We start from the raw sequence: 19570 nt of genomic DNA, 5'->3' as shown, positions 1-19570 counted from the left end.
AAAATTGCACATTTCAGCCTTCATTGGCAGCAGTACTTGCTGTCTACCGCTTATGCACCTTGACTGTTTTGTGAAAACCACCAACCACCAGCTAAACATAGTTAAGTTCTTCAATTAGCATCACCTGTTTTTCCAATTCTCCAAGAAATTTCCAGAATAATTGCATCATTATTCTTCTGAAGGCTGGCCTTGCTTTCCTTTGGGCTATCCATCATTCATTAAATCTTGCGTGGTCTGTATCAGAAGTCCATTAATTGCTTTTTTTCCCAGAGCAAGTGGTGGTGGCAGAGGAGGACTGGGAAATTATCGGTTATCATCTAAGATATTAGACAGTTATGTGTCTATTGCTAGTCATTAGCAAGGAAAATTAAATAGTTGGCTGCGCTGTTCACTGAAAAGCATCAACCAGGATATTTTGACCTGATGTCATTACTGACCAACAGATTCCCTAATGACCCAGAGCCTGACAACAGCTGACTATTCACTGCTACAGGGTAGGATGAGTGGCACTTGTATTTTGTATACCTGAGATTTGAAGAAGCTGAATAGGAGATAACACTCACTTTATATTCTTTCCAATTTGTTCTCTTGTTGAAGTAAAGTGCAAAATTGAACTGAGTGTAAATTGAAGATCCAGAAAAAATAGGCTCCCTTCTGGAAGCGAATAGGTTAAAATCGAGACTATGATTGATTGCAGGTTATTCAGGCAGCAGAAATTGGTCAGAATTACAGTTTGTTAAATGAAAAACCCTGTTTAAGTGCAAGTTGTAGGACCCAGTCACAGTTCTTTTATGTCTAGGCCATTACCCGAATTTCTCTTTTGTTGGCGAAATTCTGGAAGATGCATAGTCTTTGTAATCCCATTGAATTTTCAGATACTGGCAGTGATTGACTCGCATAATGATTATTGAATTGCTCTAAGTTATCTAACAAGCTGCAAAGGAACTGGATAGGAAGAATTCTGTAGCATCTTTGAGCAATTATAGCAGTGAAGTAGACAGTTTCTTCCAAAATTTAGTACTGGAGAATACATTTGGCCATGAAGCAGATTCTTACATTTTGGGATTCAGTTAGAAGGGTAAGATACTGACCAATGTTTATGCTCCCGGCAGTAACCTGTGATCTTTCTTAGCTTAGAACGCTTTGAACTAAAATCAGCTGATATTTGTTCCATTATAGTCGGAGATAAATAAATTGAAAAATATTCAGTAATGCATTCTGCAAATTTCAGGGTCTTTAGGTCCTGTTTTCAGGCCTTAAAGCAGCTTCTTAAGAGCAGATAGACATACTTAATGGATGGCTCCTGAGAGAAGACATTACTCCTGTTTCTTTACAAGCAGTTTGACATTCACAAATAAGGACTGCTGCTTTCTCCCAAGACAAGCCTGTGGCACTCCACTATGAGTTTGTCCTTCTCTTCACCATCACCAAAAGTGTTCTATAGTGCTACTCCTCCACCCCGTTCCCATTGCGTAATACATATTTTAATAAAGCCTTCCAGCAAACTTCTCTTCCTTCCTAATACCAACTTGTAGATTTCAAGTGCCAAACGAACGTGAAAATGGGAGAAATTCATGTTCAAGGATCATGTTTAAGGTTACTGACAAAAGACACAATGTCGACACAATGTCAACACAAGGGAAAACATTTTTATGCAGCAAGTGATTAGGATCTAAAATTCACTGTCAGAGTGTGTGGTGGAAGCGGATTCAATTGAGGCACTCAAGGAAATTGGATTAATACTTGAAAAGGAGGCACATGCAGGGTCACGGGGAGAAGAGAGCAGAGTGGGACTAGGTGAATTGCACTATCAGAGAGCCAGTGCAGACACAATGTGCAGGATTACCGTCTGTGCTGTGACCATTCTATGAATCTATAAAATTGTTCAATTATTAAATATTTTACTGTGGCCTTCGGTGACATCCAACATCAAAGTACCTGAAGTTGTTTAGGTCTTGAGCTTCACAGTACTAATTGGTGGTAACGGAAGGTCAGAATTCAAGTTGCATAGGATGTCTGACAAGCCGTAGGCAGTAATACCATTAACGGGTACAATGGAGAGATTGCTTCAGAATTATCTGAACCCTTCCAATAGAATATGTTACCATCTTCAAGATTTATCCTGTTTCCAATATAGTTCTATAGTATCTTCCACACAAAGTTGTCATGATTTTCTTAACTAGAAATATCTTACATTGTGGTGATACTGTGCTTTTCAGAAATGTATTTATATCATGTTTCCTGGAAGGGGTATGTTTAGAATTCAGCTCTGTTTTACATGGTGCCAATTTGGCTAGGTATCAGGTAGCTCACATGCTGAGAATGCAGGCTAATGATTGATTTTAGCTAGGGAAGATTTTATTTTAATCTGAGTTAATTCATTTTTGTTTATTTGGTTCTTCCCCTAGGGCTTCAGAATAGGGTTTTGATAAGGTTAATTGACATAGTCATGTGCTTAAGGAGAGGAGCTAAGTTTATAGGGACAAACAAGCAGTTAGTGCAGGGATCTGAAAGAAGTGAGAAATGTTGCTCTCATTTGCTCTTGCTCTCCCTCCAGAGGTGTTCTGGAGGCTTAAGGCTTGAGCACATAAGCCTGCGTGTTGCTAACTGGTTTTGAAGAGGAGTTTACATCTATAAGAGGAATATTCCTTGAGTTGGAACTAATAGAGATAGGTTAGCAGTTAATAATTGTACCTTGTCATGTTTAAGTATTTCAAATGGTAGAAGTTAAGCTATTTCATTTGTTATGGTTAAACTGTATTGTTAAATAAAGTTTGTTTTAATAAAAACTCCCCTGTGTGCCAGTAGCATCATACCTGAAACGAAACACACTAATGTCAAAGTTGAAGAACTATTGAGATCTATTTGAGCTTCATAACATACTTTGGGGTTTCTGATCTATACCTTAACAAAACCTTGCAGCCTGCCTCCAGAATGAACGAACATCTTCCCTATGTTAAGATGCTCATTATTTTTCAAATTGATATTCAAGATACTAATAGAATAGAAAGAACTAAATTGTCGTCTTTGTACATTCTTAACACAGGTGGTGCTTCCAACTTTTATTTTAGAGAAGAGATCACTGCTGGAAATGTATGCAAATTTCATGGCCCATGCAGACATGTTTGTGTCGATCACTGCTGGTACCACAGCTGAAGAGCGGATTATCAGCTTTGTGGAATATTACTTGACTTCTTTCCATGAGGGCCGAAAGGGAGCGGTGGCAAAGAAACCATATAATCCGATTATTGGAGAAACTTTCCACTGCTCTTGGGATGTGCCGAAAGACGAAGTAAAAGCCAACAGAGCCAACAGCACTTTAACCAAGGATCAGCCCAAGACCCAGCAAGCCTTCGAGTCCAGCAAGGACTCAACAGAGTGTTACAAAGTCAGATTTGCAGCAGAACAAGTTTCCCATCACCCACCAGTTTCTGGTTTTTACTGTGAATGCAAAGAGAGGAAAATTTGTGTCAATGCACACGTGTGGACCAAGAGCAAATTCATGGGGATGTCCATAGGGGTCACCATGGTAGGAGAAGGTAAGAGCAGTTTGCAAATCTATCAATCTTTTTAAGTCAATGCTTATTGTATTACCGTGGACTATGAGCTGCTATGATATTCAGTTATTAATCAATGACTGCAATTTGGCCATTATCTAGTTAGATTTCTAAATATAGTTTTCAAAGACAAAAAGTTCTCATGTTAGTCCAATCCAATATTTGTTGGAGAGCACTCTATTTAAATGTTAATGCTGCAAATCTTTGTTTAAAATGTCAAAATTTCCCAGAACATGGAAATTTTTATATTCAAAGTTAGATGGAGTGGCATAGGAGGAGGTCCATGTGGAGCAGAAACACAGGCATAAATCAGTTGGGTTGAATGGCCTGTTTCTGTGCTGCTAATTATGTGAATGCAACCTTGAAAAATAATCCTTCCTTTTCTCAAAGCAGATTTCCAACCTGTTGGGTTGTTATGCCAAATGCTAACATTTCAGGTGTAGAATTATTAGATTCAACATCAAATCAATATCAGCACTGCGGTGGGCTGTTGTAAAATGTCTGCTCATATGCCAGGATCATTGATCTTAGAATGTGTGTGTGCAATCCTGTTGCCATTTTTTTTTGTAATGATGGATTTGATGATGTTGGGGTGGCTTGGGGAGGAGGTGGGTGAGGGACAGTTGGTTTATCTGTTTAAGTCAAGTAATTCAGCAGGTTATGCACGTTTCCCAGGGCTGAAGAAGGAGAGGCAGGAACTGCCCGCTTTTACAATACCTCATACCATCACCCTCTTCCATTCTGGCCCTGAAACTCCACCCCCCTCCTGTTCCAGTCCAATGCACCCCTCTCTGTCCCCCCCTCCGTCCCCCCCCCCCCCCCCCCGCCCCCCGCCCCCCGCCCCCCGCCCCAATTCCAACCCCCCAACCCTGCCCCGGCTCCGACTCCAACTCCGACTCTGACTCCCCCCAACCTCTCCCATCTGGTCTCCCCATCCTCAGCCCCCACTTAAGAGTGAAACTTACCTGCTCCCTGTCCCTTTAAACATTCCCTTTTACAGCAGCTACTGTCATAACAAGGGGACTGACTTGCATCTATACAGCCCAGTTACTCTGCAGTGATGCTGCTGAGGGCTGGGTGGGTGGGGTTCAGTTCCTGTCTCTCAGTCTGAGAGAGGAAAGTTAGGGGAAACAGAGCTATGCAATTACAATGCAGCTGAGTTTGTCAAAATTGGCAATTCAACAGAGGTTGTCAGTCTAAAGAAGTTAGGAGTCATTGTATCCCCTGGGACAACCGACGTACGGGTTGAGAGCGAAGTCAGAATCCATTCAGAATCTATCATTTGAAATCTGTTGAAGACTCTTAAAATATTATTAAAATGATGTACATCTTTATTATTCAAATCAATACAATTTAAAATAAAAACTGAAACAAAATAAACACTAATAAACCTGAGCGGAACAACAGAAAGAACATGACGAAAATATAGTCAGACAAAAATCAATCATCCATAAAAACTTGTACTAGCTGTAAAACTAAGAGCATAGCAAGACTGGACTCTTGCTGGGCAAAGCTTTTGTAATGGTTAATCCTTAAAAATTTATTAATGAATTATCCTTGTTCATACCATTTACCTCATGATCCAACCACAAAACCAAAATGTTTTACATTCCTACCACCTCTCAGGTCTTTTAATTTTATCTGTCAAATGTTGGTACTTTTTGACCTTGTCTTCCCAGTCTTTCTGTAAGAAATTATCATTGTCTTCGAATCTAACTGTAATGCCCACAACAAAGACATCATCATCTTTATAAAAAGTGATCTGTTATCTGTTCGAATGTGTGGCTTCAAATAGGCAGTACATTCACTTCAAATAATCTTTGCGAGATCTTTCTGGAAATAGGCAAAGGCCGATGTCAAGCGGGGAAAGTGGAGTTGGAGCTGTCAACAGTAATGGTGGGTTTTTCAGCCGTACAGTCCGGGACTTCAAAAAGATAATGTGTTGCTGGCAGGGTGGCTTCTGATTCGTCAGTGTTGTAGGCAACTTAGTCAGCCGAGGATATGGGCACATTTTTAAAGGCTGTCCCAGTGCAGAGAGAGCATAGGAGTTGACCCTGGATCCCTCCTCCCTCCCCCTCCATATACCCTTGGCACTACTCAAGCACTGTCCCTTGGCATGACCCTTCCTTCCCTGAATGTATCAGTAGCTGTTCTACCCTGATGTCAACATGGATGAATTTTCTGAACAGGAGAGATGATTCTGATCTAGGGGCCTGATAATTATATGTTAATATATTCAAATGATGTTCCCAGCATCAGGAAAAGTGCCCTGTCATTGACAGAGAATAAGGGGTAGAATTATTGACTTAATTTATAATTGTCACATGTATTAGTATACTGTGAAAGGTATTATTTATTGCAGTGTATATAGGCAAAGCGTATTGTACATCTGTACATAGGGAATGAAAGGAAAGGGCAGAATGTAGTGTTACAGTCATAGCTAGGGTGTACATCGACGTGCAGTTCTCATGATATTTTCCTTTCCTGTCACTAAACCTGCTCAATATGATTGGAAGTCGAAAATCCTGCCTTTATCTTTAAGAAGGTTGATGAATCCTTGCATTTTTGACGTATGGACAACTGTGGGAAATGATCTCATTGACTGTATTACATCTCCTGCATTTAATGCTGTTTGCAAGTCTGCCAAATGATAAAAAGTACCTAGTTGGATAGTCATTACACCCGAGGGAAAGGTTCTGGGAAAAAAAAGTGAATTATTTAAAACAGTTAAAACATAGCTAGTGATTCAAAATAATTTTATTGTAAAATTACAAAATGCCAATAGTCTGAAAATTTAATGTAACCCAAATGTTAAATTCATATTGCGTTAATTGAGGAAAGTTTCACTATTTTGGCTGCTAATTATTCCTGGGGCCGATGGCTCATCAGTTGACCCATTCTGAAGTGTATTGGTTAAGATATCTTTAATTATGTTAAGTATGTAGATCTGACTCCTTTTTGATCAAAATCTTCACCATTATATGAAAAGGAAGCTTTAATTATCTCATCCAAAGTTAATTTTAATGATTCAATCTTCTTGAGTACAGCTATGGGAATCTGCATTTCTAATTTCGGCAATCAAAGATTGCTATTTCTCGCTTTCGAATATAGAATGCCATCAGAGATATCCTTTGGGAGGTGTAACATATTCTTAGTCATTTTTTTGATAATGCCATCTAGCTCAATTAAAGTGTTTTAGGCTGATTCTGTTAGAATTAATTGATAGTAAAAGCAAGAAATGAAATAGATTTTTAAAATATCATACCACTGTGTAGGTTTAAGAGAACTTGGGTGGTACAGTGATTAGCACTGTTGGTTTACAGCACCAGGGACCCAGGTTCAATTCTATCCTTGGGTGACTGTCACTCAAAGGGTGGTGAATCTCTGGAATTCTCTGCCCGTTGAAGTGGTGGAGGCTGCCTCGCTAAATATTTTTAAGACACGGGTTGATGGGTTTTTGATAAGAGAGGGGATTAAGGGTTATGGGGAGAGGGCGGGAATGTGGAACTGAGCCACGACAGATCAGCCATGATCTTATTGAATGGCGGGGCAGGCTCGAAGGGCTAGATGGCCTACTCCTCCTCCTAATTCTTATGTTCTTATGTCCTTATGTCCTTATGTTCTTATGTGGAGTTGCACGTTGTCCATGTACCTGCCTGAGTTTCCTCTGGATGCTCTGGTTTCCTCCCATAGTCCAAAAATGTGCAGGTTAGGTTGATCGGCCATGCTAAATTGATCCTAGTGTTGTGGGGATTAGGAGGATAAATATGTGGGGTTACAGAGATATGTCTGGATGGGATTGTTGTAGGCACAGACTAGATAGGCCAAATGGCCTCCTTCTGCACTGTAGGGATTCTATGATTCTTTGATTGTATGACTTAACATTAAAGTTATCAATCCAAGAATGAAGCTTGCAGCTTTGGGTCTCCTCTCTGTGACCAACACAGGGGTGAGTCTTTGCTCCTAGATATTTCTCGAACTCTCCTGATATGCTGTACTTAAGATTATTTCCTTTGATCTTCTGTGGGCTCTTATTATTGTCATGGAATGTTTTATTCATTGATATATAAAAAACAGTTATCTTTTTGATACTAACTTCAAGTCTCGTCTTACACAATTTATCGAAAATGAGTACATTCTCTGTCAAGGCTGTATAGGAATCACTTAACAGAGCGATATCATCGGCAAAGACTAGAGACTCCCTGGAGTCACAACTTAATCAGAAACTGACACCATTTTCTTCCAATATACACAGTAACGTATCCATGGCAATACTGAAAAGCTTTGGTGACAAGGGATTCCCTGTTTGACACCTTTGTTGGAATTAGATTTGCCTTTTCTTTATTTGTTTTGATTATAGTAGAAGACTCATTATGTAGATTATCAATCAAGTTAATAAATTTACCATTAATTTCTAGCCTTTGTAAACTTTTAAAAATCAATTTGAATCAAATGTTTTGGCTAAATCTATATATATGACTGCAAGATCTTTCCTTTGACTTCTTGCATCTTTGAAACAATTTTATAAAATAGCTATGATCTCATTGCAGCCAGAACCAGTTATAAAACCATTTTGCCTCTTATTTAATTTCACCGCCCTGGCTAGTCTACTCACTATGATTTTCGTAAACGATATTAAAGTTATGGCGCCAATCATTATGTCATCCACTAATCTATATTTTCAAGGTCCCTGGGATCATCAGATTTTGGAATGAACACAGTCCTATGGGTTTTAATATTGTTTTTATTCTAGATTACAGCCAAATCATAAACACATGAGAGAGTAAATTAACGTTTTTAGTGTTCAAATATTTCAAGTCCTTAATTGTAATCTTACTGAATTCCAGTGCAGTTTCTTTTTTAAATTGGTCAATAACAATCTTGATCTCACTTTGCACAATCGGATTGAATAATTGCGAATTATCAGCCATCTTCATAACTTTAGAAAATTCACCTATGTTTGCTTTGCTACCGTCTGGTAAGTTCTTTATGAAATACATTTCCAAATCAAGCATGTTTAAAGACATTAAGCAAGATTCTCTGGCCTCCCAGCTGTGTTTGTGGGAAGTGGCACATTGTTTGCAAACAGAATTCTCTGGTCCTGCTGCCACAATGGGAATTCCCATTGACATCACCCCACACTGACGGGAATCATGTGGAAAGGGGTTCACTGCTGGTGGGACTGTAGAATCCCACCGATGTGAACAGCTGGAGGATTGCAGCCATGATAAACGTTCTCCAAGAAGGCTTTCAAGACACACGTCAATGCAGAATCGCCGTGCAAAACTGATGGCCAAGTTTTGCATGCATGAGGATGGCCTCAACCAGGATTTTAGGCTCATGTCAAACTACTTGTAACTCCCACCATACTGCCTGGGTTTGCAAAATTCTACTAACTGTCCTGGCTTGAGACAATTCACACCTCTTTGTACACACACCGTTTGTACCTGTAAAGATTTGACTACCTGTAGAGACACATTCCAACCATTCTTCATATTTCAATCTGTAATTATCTAGCAATTGTATCTTTGCCTATATATGCCAAATTTGTGAAGGTATCTCCACTCACCTGATGAAGGAGCAGTGCTTCGAAAGATCGTGATTCCAAATAAACCTGTTGGGCTTTAACCTGGTGTTGTGAGAGTTCTTACTGCGCCCACCCAAGTCTAATACCAGTATCTCCATCTCATAGTTTTATCAAGACTTCAAATTTATTTTTTGCCAATCTCTCTCTGGCTCCTGTATTTTTCAATCATAGAATCATAGAACCCTACAGTGCAGAAAGAGGCCCTTCGGCCCATTGAGTTTGCACCGAACACAATCCCACCCAGACCCCATCCCTATATCCCTACATATTTTACTCACTAATCCCACTCACCTACGGATCTCAGGACACTAAGGGGCAATTTTTAGCATGGCCAATAAACCTAACCTGCACATCTTTGGACTGTGGGAGGAAACCGGATCCCCTGGAGGAAACCCATGCAGACACAAGGAGAATATGCAAACTCCACACAGACAGTGACCCGAGCCGGGAATTGATTGGAGCTGTGAAGCAGCAGTGCTAACCATTGTGCTACCGTGCCACCCATGGTAAATGTTGGGTTTTTATTTACATGATCATACCCATTAATTAATTGCTTTCTTTTAACTCCACCAATTTTTGAATCTATATTAATTACTCTGTCTAGCATCTGATTTACCAAGTTATCTGCTCATTACTTATTTTCCTTTTATCATTAACTGTCAATTTAAAGGTCATATTTTCCAAAGTTAAGGCATCAATTTTATCATATTTATTTTGTGCCAAATTTGTCATAGTTACATTATCCCCTATTTACATTTATTTCTGCCTTGTTGTTTACATATCTGCCTCTTCATTGAATAAGGATGTAAAACCTGCAGGAAAATTAACATTTGTTTTCACATCAGCCTTAACACTATTTCTAAGTTTAGCCATCTCAGCAGTACATCTTTTGTCAGAAATTTGTTAATTAGTTTTGGATGTCACTATCTTGGCTTTCATAACATTGTTTTTTTTTTAATGACCACAATATTCTTTCTACAAACAAAAAGGAGCAACATCTCCACTATAGACAGAGTAGAATTTTTACTCATAACAGGAAACCATCACCTCCAAGTAGCTACTTGTTTCCAATTCCTTAGTTCAGGATGCAAGTGAACCTCAAGTTGACTCAGACCTCTTTGGGTCTTGATACCCTTCTTGCATAGACTACATTGAAAGGCTAAAATTGCCCAAGTAACATGAACATCATGTGCGCATTCCTTATATTTTATGCAATAAGACAATTGAGTGATACTTGCCAATCTTCTGACATTTTGCTACAAATGACTAAAATCTGAGAAATTTTGTCTCTTACTCCTAAAATGTTTTCTGAAGTTGGTTATACAATTTCAAATTACTTCTTGGATTTGACATTTAAATTGACTACAAGGACAGGTTATTTTAATATTCTCATTAAAATCATGATATATTGGACTTGACTGTTCATAGTTTTAGATCTAATGGCTTCCTGATTAACAGGGATGTCACTGATTAAATTGATTAAAGTTTGTATAGTAAAATGTAAACATTTGTAAAATTATCTCATGACTCAGTTTCAAATGATCATGTGGCCTCAAGAGGTGTCCTTTGGTATAATGCACTTTTGTTGTTATAAGCGACTCCATTCAAATCCATCTTTGTTAATAATTGGTTGTTGCCAATTGTTGATCCCAGTAGTTCTGTTTATTAGCAACACGGAATCAGTGAATGGTCTTATGAAGTCTTATAATTTGTATTGATGAAGATTTATTTAACGTCACAGTGTTTGCATGTGTGTCTGCTGCACCCCAATCAATACAATAACAAAATTTGGCAATGTTGGAGAAAGCCTGATCAAAACAGATATGTTTTTCAACTGGTTATCCTCCCAGCTAGAAAGGACATATCACATAAGTACATCCATCATATTCTATCTTCAACCCAAGGGCGTGATCTCAAAGCCCATTCATGCCACACTCCTTTTGCAGCGAAGCCAGAGAAGTTGCTGACAAGCTAAATGTCCATTCTGTGCAGCGGGATGGGAAAATCCTACTGGCATAAGCGGTCAGAAAATTCCTGCCTATGGGACTGACAAGAGTCTTTACATCTGCAGTCATATTCACACAGTGCCAGAGTTCAGGAAACCAGGAAAGAATGGAAATTTAATCCAGGTTACCAGGACCAATCTGACAACTAGATCCTGAAACAATGTTATTGGGAAATACCATGTGACAGTCACAACCAGCCATAGTTAGAAATCATAACACCTATAACCATTGCACCTCGGGATGTGTAGACATTCACTCAAGACACATCCTCTACAACTCTCCAGATCCTCCTATTTATTGTGTAACCCTTTGCCTAGTCTGATCTTCCAAATGGATCATCTCACACTTCTAAGATTGAATTATGTTTGCCAGTTTTCTGCCCACCTGGCCAATCTATTACTGATGCAGTTTACAGCAATCCTCCATGCTATCAACCGCACAGCCAATTTTTATGCCACTTGCAAGCATCTCAATCATTTCCCCTACATTTACGTTCAAACTATTAATATATACCACAAAAAGCAGGAGACCTAGTATTGAGCCCTGTGGAGCCCGACTGGAAACAGTCTTCTTGTCATAAAACCGTTCATCAACAAGTAGCCTTTGTTTCCTGCCACTGAGCCAATTTTATATCCAGTTGTTTCATTCCTCTGGGTCCTATGAATTTTTATTTTTATCAGTCTGCTGTGTTTACGTTTATTTATTGTCACAAGTAGACTTACATTAATATTGCAATGAAGTTACTTTAAACTTTGCTAAAAAAGTGCCTTGCTAAAATCCATATAGACATCATCAACTACATGTCATCAATCCTCCTTGTTACTTCCTCAAAAAATTCAATCAAATCAGTCAGACATAACTTCCCCTTAACAAATCCATGGTGTCCTTGACTAATCCACACCTTTCTAACTGACAGTTTATCCTGTTCCTCAGAATTATTTGCCCACTACTGAGGTCAGGCTGACTGGTCTGCAATTATTCGATCTATCGGTCACCCCCTTTTTAAACAAAGATACAATATGAGCAGATCTCTAATCCTCCGTCACTTCACTTTTACCCAGTGAGGATTGGAAAATTATGGTCAGACTCTCTGCAGTTTCCACCCTGACTTTTTTTTTAACAGCCTGGGGTAGGTTTCATCTAGCTGTGATCATTTGTCCAAGGGTGCTAATCCCTTAATACTTAGTCTTTCCCTTTGTCTAACTCATTCAATACTTTAATTGCCTCATCCTTATCCACAATGTCTGTATCATCTCTTTCTTTTGTAAAGGCAGACCCAAGTATTCATTACGAATCATACCCGCATCATCCATCTGCACACACAGGACACATTTTTGGTTTTTTTAATAGGCTCTAGTGTCTCCTTAGTTATCCTTGTGGCTTTTTGGCTGATTGGAGGGTTGGAGGGGGAGGGAGCTGAAGCGGGGGCTGAGGAAGCATCTGATTGGGGATCTGAACGAGTAGGGGAGGGGGCCAAGGTTGGAGGGGGAGGGAGCTAAAGGGCAATCTGAGGAGGGCCTGAGTGGGAACTTGGGTGGCCCAAGTTGGGATTAAAGGTTGAGGGGGGGACTTAGAGGAGGGGAGCTGAGGGGTGTTGATTTGGGTCACCGTCCTGCTTGTGTTGTGTGTTGGGGATGGAGTGACCCATTATTTGAGTGTCGTTGGGTGGGGGGGGGGGGGGGGAACGTTCTGCTTTGCTGAGTGATTGGTGGTGCTGCCCTGGACCCTCAGGGTCCAGCATGTCAGGTCCATGTTGGTGATGATCAACATCAAAGCCCACCAGTGTATTTCCCTGTGGAGAGGCCGGTGAATGGGCTGGGATACCCGATAAGTTTTCATATTAACAAATTGTCACCTGCTTTGGGCGGGCTCCCGATCAGGATTGGCAGGGTGGGTTGGGTGAGTCCCAATAGCCCTCACGCCCAGAGGGAATCCCCTCAGAAGCCCAATTCAGCGGCAATCAGGATTCCCACCATCAGTAAATGGGGTCAATGAAACGCCCCATCGCTCCTTTTATATCTTCTATAGTCATTAATGTTGTGATGTATTTATCCACTTTTAAAGTATATTACGTGCTAAATAGTTATACAATATACTTGTAAATAAGTTAGTGAAGTGTAATATCTCTTGTGGTGTTCCGCATGCAACACAAGAAGCCACTTTTCTTGAATTTGCTGAAAATGAGAAGATTCAATTTCTGAAGAGAGCCTCAACGGTCTCTTATAATATCCGGGTAGTTACAACTTGGCCAACAAATAATTTAACAGGCTATCTGGGAGAAGGTAATATTTCTTAATAGTCACTTTCCTTGGGGAAGACATGGTTCACTTTCCCAGAACCAAAATAAGGGTCGGTGTGAAGTTGCCACCTTGAACTCGGGTGAGAGTGATTGTTGAGAGAGTGTGCCTGATCTAGGGTAGTCTATATTTGGCACTAGAGTTATAGAATCATAGAATCCCTAAAGTGCAGAAGAAGCTCATTCAGCCCATCAAATCTGCACAGACCACACTCCACCCAGGTCCAATCCCTGTGACCCCACATTTTATCCTGCTAATCCCCTGACACTAGGGTCAGTTTAGCATGGCAAATCAACCTAACCCACGCATCTTTGGACTGTGGGAGGAAACTGGAGCACCTGGAGGAAACACACACAGACATAGGGAGAACGTGCAGACTCTACACAGACAGTGACCCGAGACTCGAATTGATCCCGGGTCCCTGGTGCTGTGAGGTAGCAGTGCTAACCACTGTGCCAACATGCCACGCTCATATAATCCACTTCAGCGCATCCAATTTACAAACACTCCCTTTAGCCTTGAAAGCAGCTTGGGCACATACCTGGCCCAGACGTGCAAAATTCTGGCCTTAGTGTATTGTTTACATCAGAGGATTATGCTATTGCATGGTCTTAAACAATTAAACTAACAGTTTTTATTTCATTGTTACTTATCCCAGATTCGTGCATAGTCATGTGCACCTTACATGACAGTAAAGACTTTTTCAGTGTGCCACGTCTCTCAATATTACTTCATTATTCAGGGCAGTTAACTGTAGCCCCACAAGGAAGTCCTGGGAGTGTGATTTACCAAAGGCGGTATCAGAGGAGCAGTGTGAGGCTTTGTCTTGCTGCTCTGTGTGCACCTTGGGCAGCAATTATTTATGACAAAAGCCAATTCAAAAACTTTTATGAAATATATCATGATGTACGCTCCTGGACTTGATATAACACAAGCATTGTAAAGGAATTTTGAAAACAATGAGGAGGGGTTTCTTTAGAATCTTCTAAATATATCCAGTGGCATTTACAACCTGTCAGTCTGATAAATGAATTTATATTGGTTTTGATCTATTTTGCTCTTCGCTGGACCCATTGTTAGTGATTTATCCTACCAATTCCCTGTATATCCTCCTCCAAGCCCCATACAAGTGCATTTTTTTGCTACTTCTGAAGATGTGGTTGATGTCTTGTAATGCTGGAAAAAAACTATTCTACAGAATGGCTAAATGAGGCACGAATTAGTGTCGGGTCCATTCATTTCTCTGAATAGACAGAAACGGCACTGTTACAAAGTTGAATTTCTTCGATTGAATAGGTCTTAACGCATTATGGAAGATGGAAAGAAACTGGGAGAGAGAGAAATACAGTGATACTGCCAAAAGCCAGAGCTGTGCTGATTAAAGCAGTAATCAAAACAGATTCTCGATTGAACTAACTAAACATACAACAGTGACTCCAATATAAGTTAACTCTTATCTGTGTTGAAATTGTTTGGTACATGCCATCTCTGTCTGTAAAGTAAGGAGTGTCATAACACCAGATTAAAGTCTAACAGGTTTATTTGGTAGCACAAGCTTTCAGAGTGTCTCTCCTTCTTCAGGTGAGTGAGGAGTTGTGTTCACAAACAGGGCATATATAGACACAAACTCAATTTACAAGATAATGGTTGGAATGCGAGTCTTTACAAATAATCCAGTCTTAAAGATACAGACAGTGTGAGTGGAGAGAGGATTAAGTTACAGCAGGTTTTTGCAGCTTGTTATGAGACTTCGCAGCTGCGGCCATGAAAAGCTGCTAATTATGAAAAATGTTGTTTGGTTATGAAAAAACATGTCTTTGCTGGCATTGCACTTTCAAAAAATTAAGTCAATTTTTCTAGCTAACCCCAGCATGCCTGCTGAACTTTAAAATGTTGTCAAGTTAGCTTTGAAAGCTTAGCATTTAAATGTAATTGCATAGGCAGAAATATCTTAAAACTAAGCATTTGCATTAATGAAGCAAAATGGGTGGCACAGTGATTAGCTGCCTCACAGTGCCAGGGACCCAGGTTTGATTCCCAGCTTGGGTCACTGTGCGGAGTCTGCATGGGTTTCCTCTGGGTGCTCTGGTTTCTTCCCACGGTCCAAAAGGCCTGCTGGTGAGGTGCATTGGCTAAATTCTCCCTTAGTGTGCCTGAACAGGCACCGGATGTGACAACGAGGGGATTTTCACAGCAACTTGATTGCAGTGTTAATATAAGCCTATTTGTGAATAATAAATAAACACCTTAATCTGGCAGTTTTTCTTTTATATTTCATACTATCCATAGATGATAAGGAGCCTTAGATGCATCAATTTTTCTTGTTATTGTAAGTTTTAACTTGTGGATTAGTTCTGAAAGTTTTTTTTGAATGCAGTTATAACGAATGCCAACACTGAACTCAGAATACCATAGAATCCTTACAGTACAAACTTTCTGAAAGAGCATCTTACTCGGCCTCCATGCCCAAACCCTGCTCATTTGCCATGTCCAATGCACCTAACCTGTACATCTTTGGACTGTGGGAGGAAATTGGAGCACCCGGAGGAAACCCTTGAGTACTCTCAGTACTCTTCAGGTGTAGGTTTCTCTTGTTGCTGATGTTCACAGAATGGTCAGTGTGACCCATGGTAACGTTTTGCTAATATTTATAACAGGAGGAAATAATCCCCCATGCTTTAAATCAGTGTTAATAAGAAACAAGAACCATGATACTCTCTTCAATAATATCAAAATTAGCTAAGTATTGACAACATTGGATGGTAGAGTTGCATTCTTACATTAGAACCTTTTGGTTGCAAAAGTCTGTGGAGAAAGTATGTATAAACTTTGAAATGTTATGTTAGCAGTCATACTGTAATGTCTTAAACACAATTGCTGTAAAGAGTGGCTGCACATCATTCCCAGGAGTAAATTCAGGCTTGATCTTAATGAACTTGATATTTATTGGCCTTTTTTTGTGCTTTGTTTCTCAGTATTTTTGTGTTCTACTATTCAGTGTGTATCCTCATGCCTTCTTGGACTTTCCCAAATGCATTACCTCACATTTCTCCAGCTGGAACTTCAATTGGCACATTCTGCTGACCTGACCAGTCCATTGATTTCTTCCAGCAGACTGTAACTTCCTTCATTATCAACCACACAACCATTTTTTGTGCCACCTGCAAATGTCTTAATTATGTCCCCAACATCCAAGTTCTAATTATTGCTTGCTTCCTTGCCTTTTGCTTAGATAGCAGTGTGGCCTGTGGAACCCCACTGGAAATAGCCTTCCAGTCACAAAAACATCCTTTGGCCATTACTTTTTGCTTCGTGCCACTCTTCCTTGGATCCCATGAACTTCTTCATTCTGTCAAGTGGGACCTTATCAAAAATTCTAACTAAAATCCATGTACATTCATTAGTCCCCATGTCTGTATTCTGTGGATGCTCCAGTTTCCACCCACAGTCCAAAGATGTGAGGTTAGGTGGATTGGCTGTGGTGAATTTCTCCTTAATGTCTAAAGATGTGTAGTTAGGTGGATTAGCCATGGTAAATATATGGGAATACAGGGGATAAGGCAGAGGGGTCAAGAGTGGATGCTCTTTCAGAATGTTGGTGCAGACTTGATGTGCTGAATGGCCTCCTTCTGCACTGATGGGATTCTATGATTCTATGAACATGCTATCCTCCTTGATCCTCCTTTTTACATCTTCCAGAATTCCAGTCAACTTCGTCAAATATGACTGTTCCTTAACAAATCTATCCAAATCTCACGATCCTTGTTTAATTTATGCCAGTCTAACTTATGAGGAGTACTGTTTCTCTGATTTTTTTTTTCCCAATAGCTTGACCACCATCATGCTTAAATAAATTAGTCTGTAATTACTTAGCCTATTCCCTTTTTCCTTCAGAAGCTGAACTTGTGAATGTTTTGAAGGTAGAGGGAGGTAGATTCTTGATAAACAAGTGGTTAGCATTGCTGCCTCACAGCGCCAGGGACCCAGGTTCAGCTCTGCACTGTAAGGATTCTATGAAGAGGATAAAAGGTTACCAGGTGTAAGTAGTGGGTTACAATCACATCAGCCATGATCTCATTAAATGGCAAAGGACTGAGTGGCCTACTGCTACTCCATATGTTTGTATATACATTTTGAAACAGCAGTAAATTATAGCAGTCCTTCAGCATCATGTTTGATATCAAAGACAATGGCTAAATGATGATCAATATTTCTGCTATTTCCTCTCTCCCTTTTTTTAACAGCCTGGGTCTGGATCAGGAAAGTTATCTAACTTAAAAGATGCTAAACTCAGCAGCTCTTTATCACAACCGTGTTAATACAGAATTGTTATTTTAAAAAGTATAGCCCACATTCAGTAAAATCTGCACGTGTGTTTTCAATCTGTATTTTTCATAATGTGCAGAAACAATACAGCACATGCAGGGATGTTGGAATGTATAAAATGTTTAATCTGTATAACTTGTCCCTTTCATTTTCTTTCCCAGAAAATGATGATCTCCGTTGTTCACTTGAACAATAAATGCTACATTACCTCATTATGTATCATTTCAATGCCTTCCCATCTTTTACAGGTGTTCTTTTCCTTGGGGAACATGATGAAGAGTATGTTTTTACACTGCCCTGTGCCTATGCACGCTCGATACTGACAGTCCCCTGGGTAGAACTGGGGGGTAAAGTCAGCATTAACTGTGCCAAGTCTGGTTACTCTGCTGCTGTCACATTCCATACCAAGCCTTTCTATGGAGGGAAGGTCCACAGGTAATTTATAAATGCTTAACTACACATTCATAACATTATGGCAACAGTATTTTGTTGAAGAAAAAACTTGGTAAATTATAAATTCTTACACTTCCTGGAATCACTGTCAGCCACCAGGGGACAATTGACCGTAAGAGGTGATTAGTAGTTGCTCGGAGGCAGTGGCTTTGCAGCTTGTAGTAATGTTCTGCTTTAGATTTTATGGGTAAGTTTTGACTTTGTGTGGTAAATGTAAAACGGGACAAAACAAATCCACTTAAGTCTCTGTACTCTCTCCTTTCCTTTTTTATGTACGGTATGCTTTGTCCGTACAGCATGCAAGAAACAATTTCACTGTATACTAATACATGTGACAATAATAAATCAAATCAAAATAAAAATCAGAGAGAGGCAAGTTGGGCTGTCAGTTCTTTTTAACTGCTTTTGCCAGTTTTACCCAATTGCACAAAATCTATGCTGCTGGTTTTTCAACAGACTGACAAAAATCAGGAGTATTTTGTTGCTGGATCACAGTTCTTTGTTCAGTGATTCCCCCAGTATCAGCTAACCCTTTTGGCTGAAATACGAAGGTGAAGATGAAGGGATAGAAAATTCCAGAATAATTAATATGAGTCATACGGTGCAATGTCCTGATGGGAAGTTGTGGATTTGGGAGCAAGTAACCAAGCTGCTCAGGTAGGGAAAGATATGGTCAAAAGAGAGGGGTATGGCTAATTAAAATTACTTTGGTAAGGTGAGAGGGGCAGGGTGGATTGGAATAAAGTAAATAATTTGGCTAGTCTAGGTTGAACTTAGACATTTCAATTTGAAGAAAAGAGAACCAAGTACTCCAGTAATTATTCATTAGTCACTGCTGATCTCCTAATGCTACACTCTTCCCTTTCCTTACCTTTTTAATCTCATACCATTAAACAGCTCTGACCTGTCTTTAATTTTCCCCTTCCCCAAACATTCCCAGCTTTTTCCAGTATTTAAAACCTATTTAGTACTGCTGCCTTGTGTTAATTCAATGCTGTTTGTGCATTTACTTACTATAAGCCCAATTTCTCATCACTAACATCAATCCCTTTCCCAGTTTCAGTTCTCAATATGTACTGTTTGATTTGCATTCTGCTTTTCTCAATCCCACAACAACCTCCATGTATCACCAGGTATGTAGCATTTGCACTACCAATGCATTGAGCTCACAAACCATGTTCTTTATTCCAGCATTAGTGGAAAATGGTTTTGGGAAATTGTTGGAACTGCAGGTGGACAAATCTACAGGTCCTGATAATCTTTATCCTAGAGTACTTAAGGAAGTGGCCCTAGAAATAGTAGGTCCATTGGTGGTTATTTTCCAAAATTATTTGGACTCTGGAC

General features: G+C 39.7%; 1 protein-coding gene across 1 annotated transcript in view; it reads left to right on the top strand.

Moving 5' to 3' along the window:
• osbpl10b (oxysterol binding protein-like 10b) overlaps positions 1-19570 on the top strand; it is a 211152-nt gene that overhangs the window by 159077 nt on the left and 32505 nt on the right. Inside the window, exons 8-9 of the mRNA XM_080203623.1 lie at positions 3047-3539; positions 18022-18208. Coding sequence (XP_080059749.1) covers positions 3047-3539; positions 18022-18208 — 680 coding nt within the window. The remainder of the gene's footprint in view (positions 1-3046; positions 3540-18021; positions 18209-19570) is intronic.

Source organism: Carcharhinus amblyrhynchos, chromosome 2 (assembly GCF_965287045.1).
Source record: "Carcharhinus amblyrhynchos chromosome 2, sCarAmb.v2.hapA, whole genome shotgun sequence".
In the NCBI taxonomy this organism is placed as follows: Eukaryota; Metazoa; Chordata; class Chondrichthyes; order Carcharhiniformes; family Carcharhinidae; genus Carcharhinus; species Carcharhinus amblyrhynchos.
The sequence above is the reverse complement of the archived record's forward strand: the minus strand, read 5'-3'. Positions and strand labels throughout refer to the sequence as shown.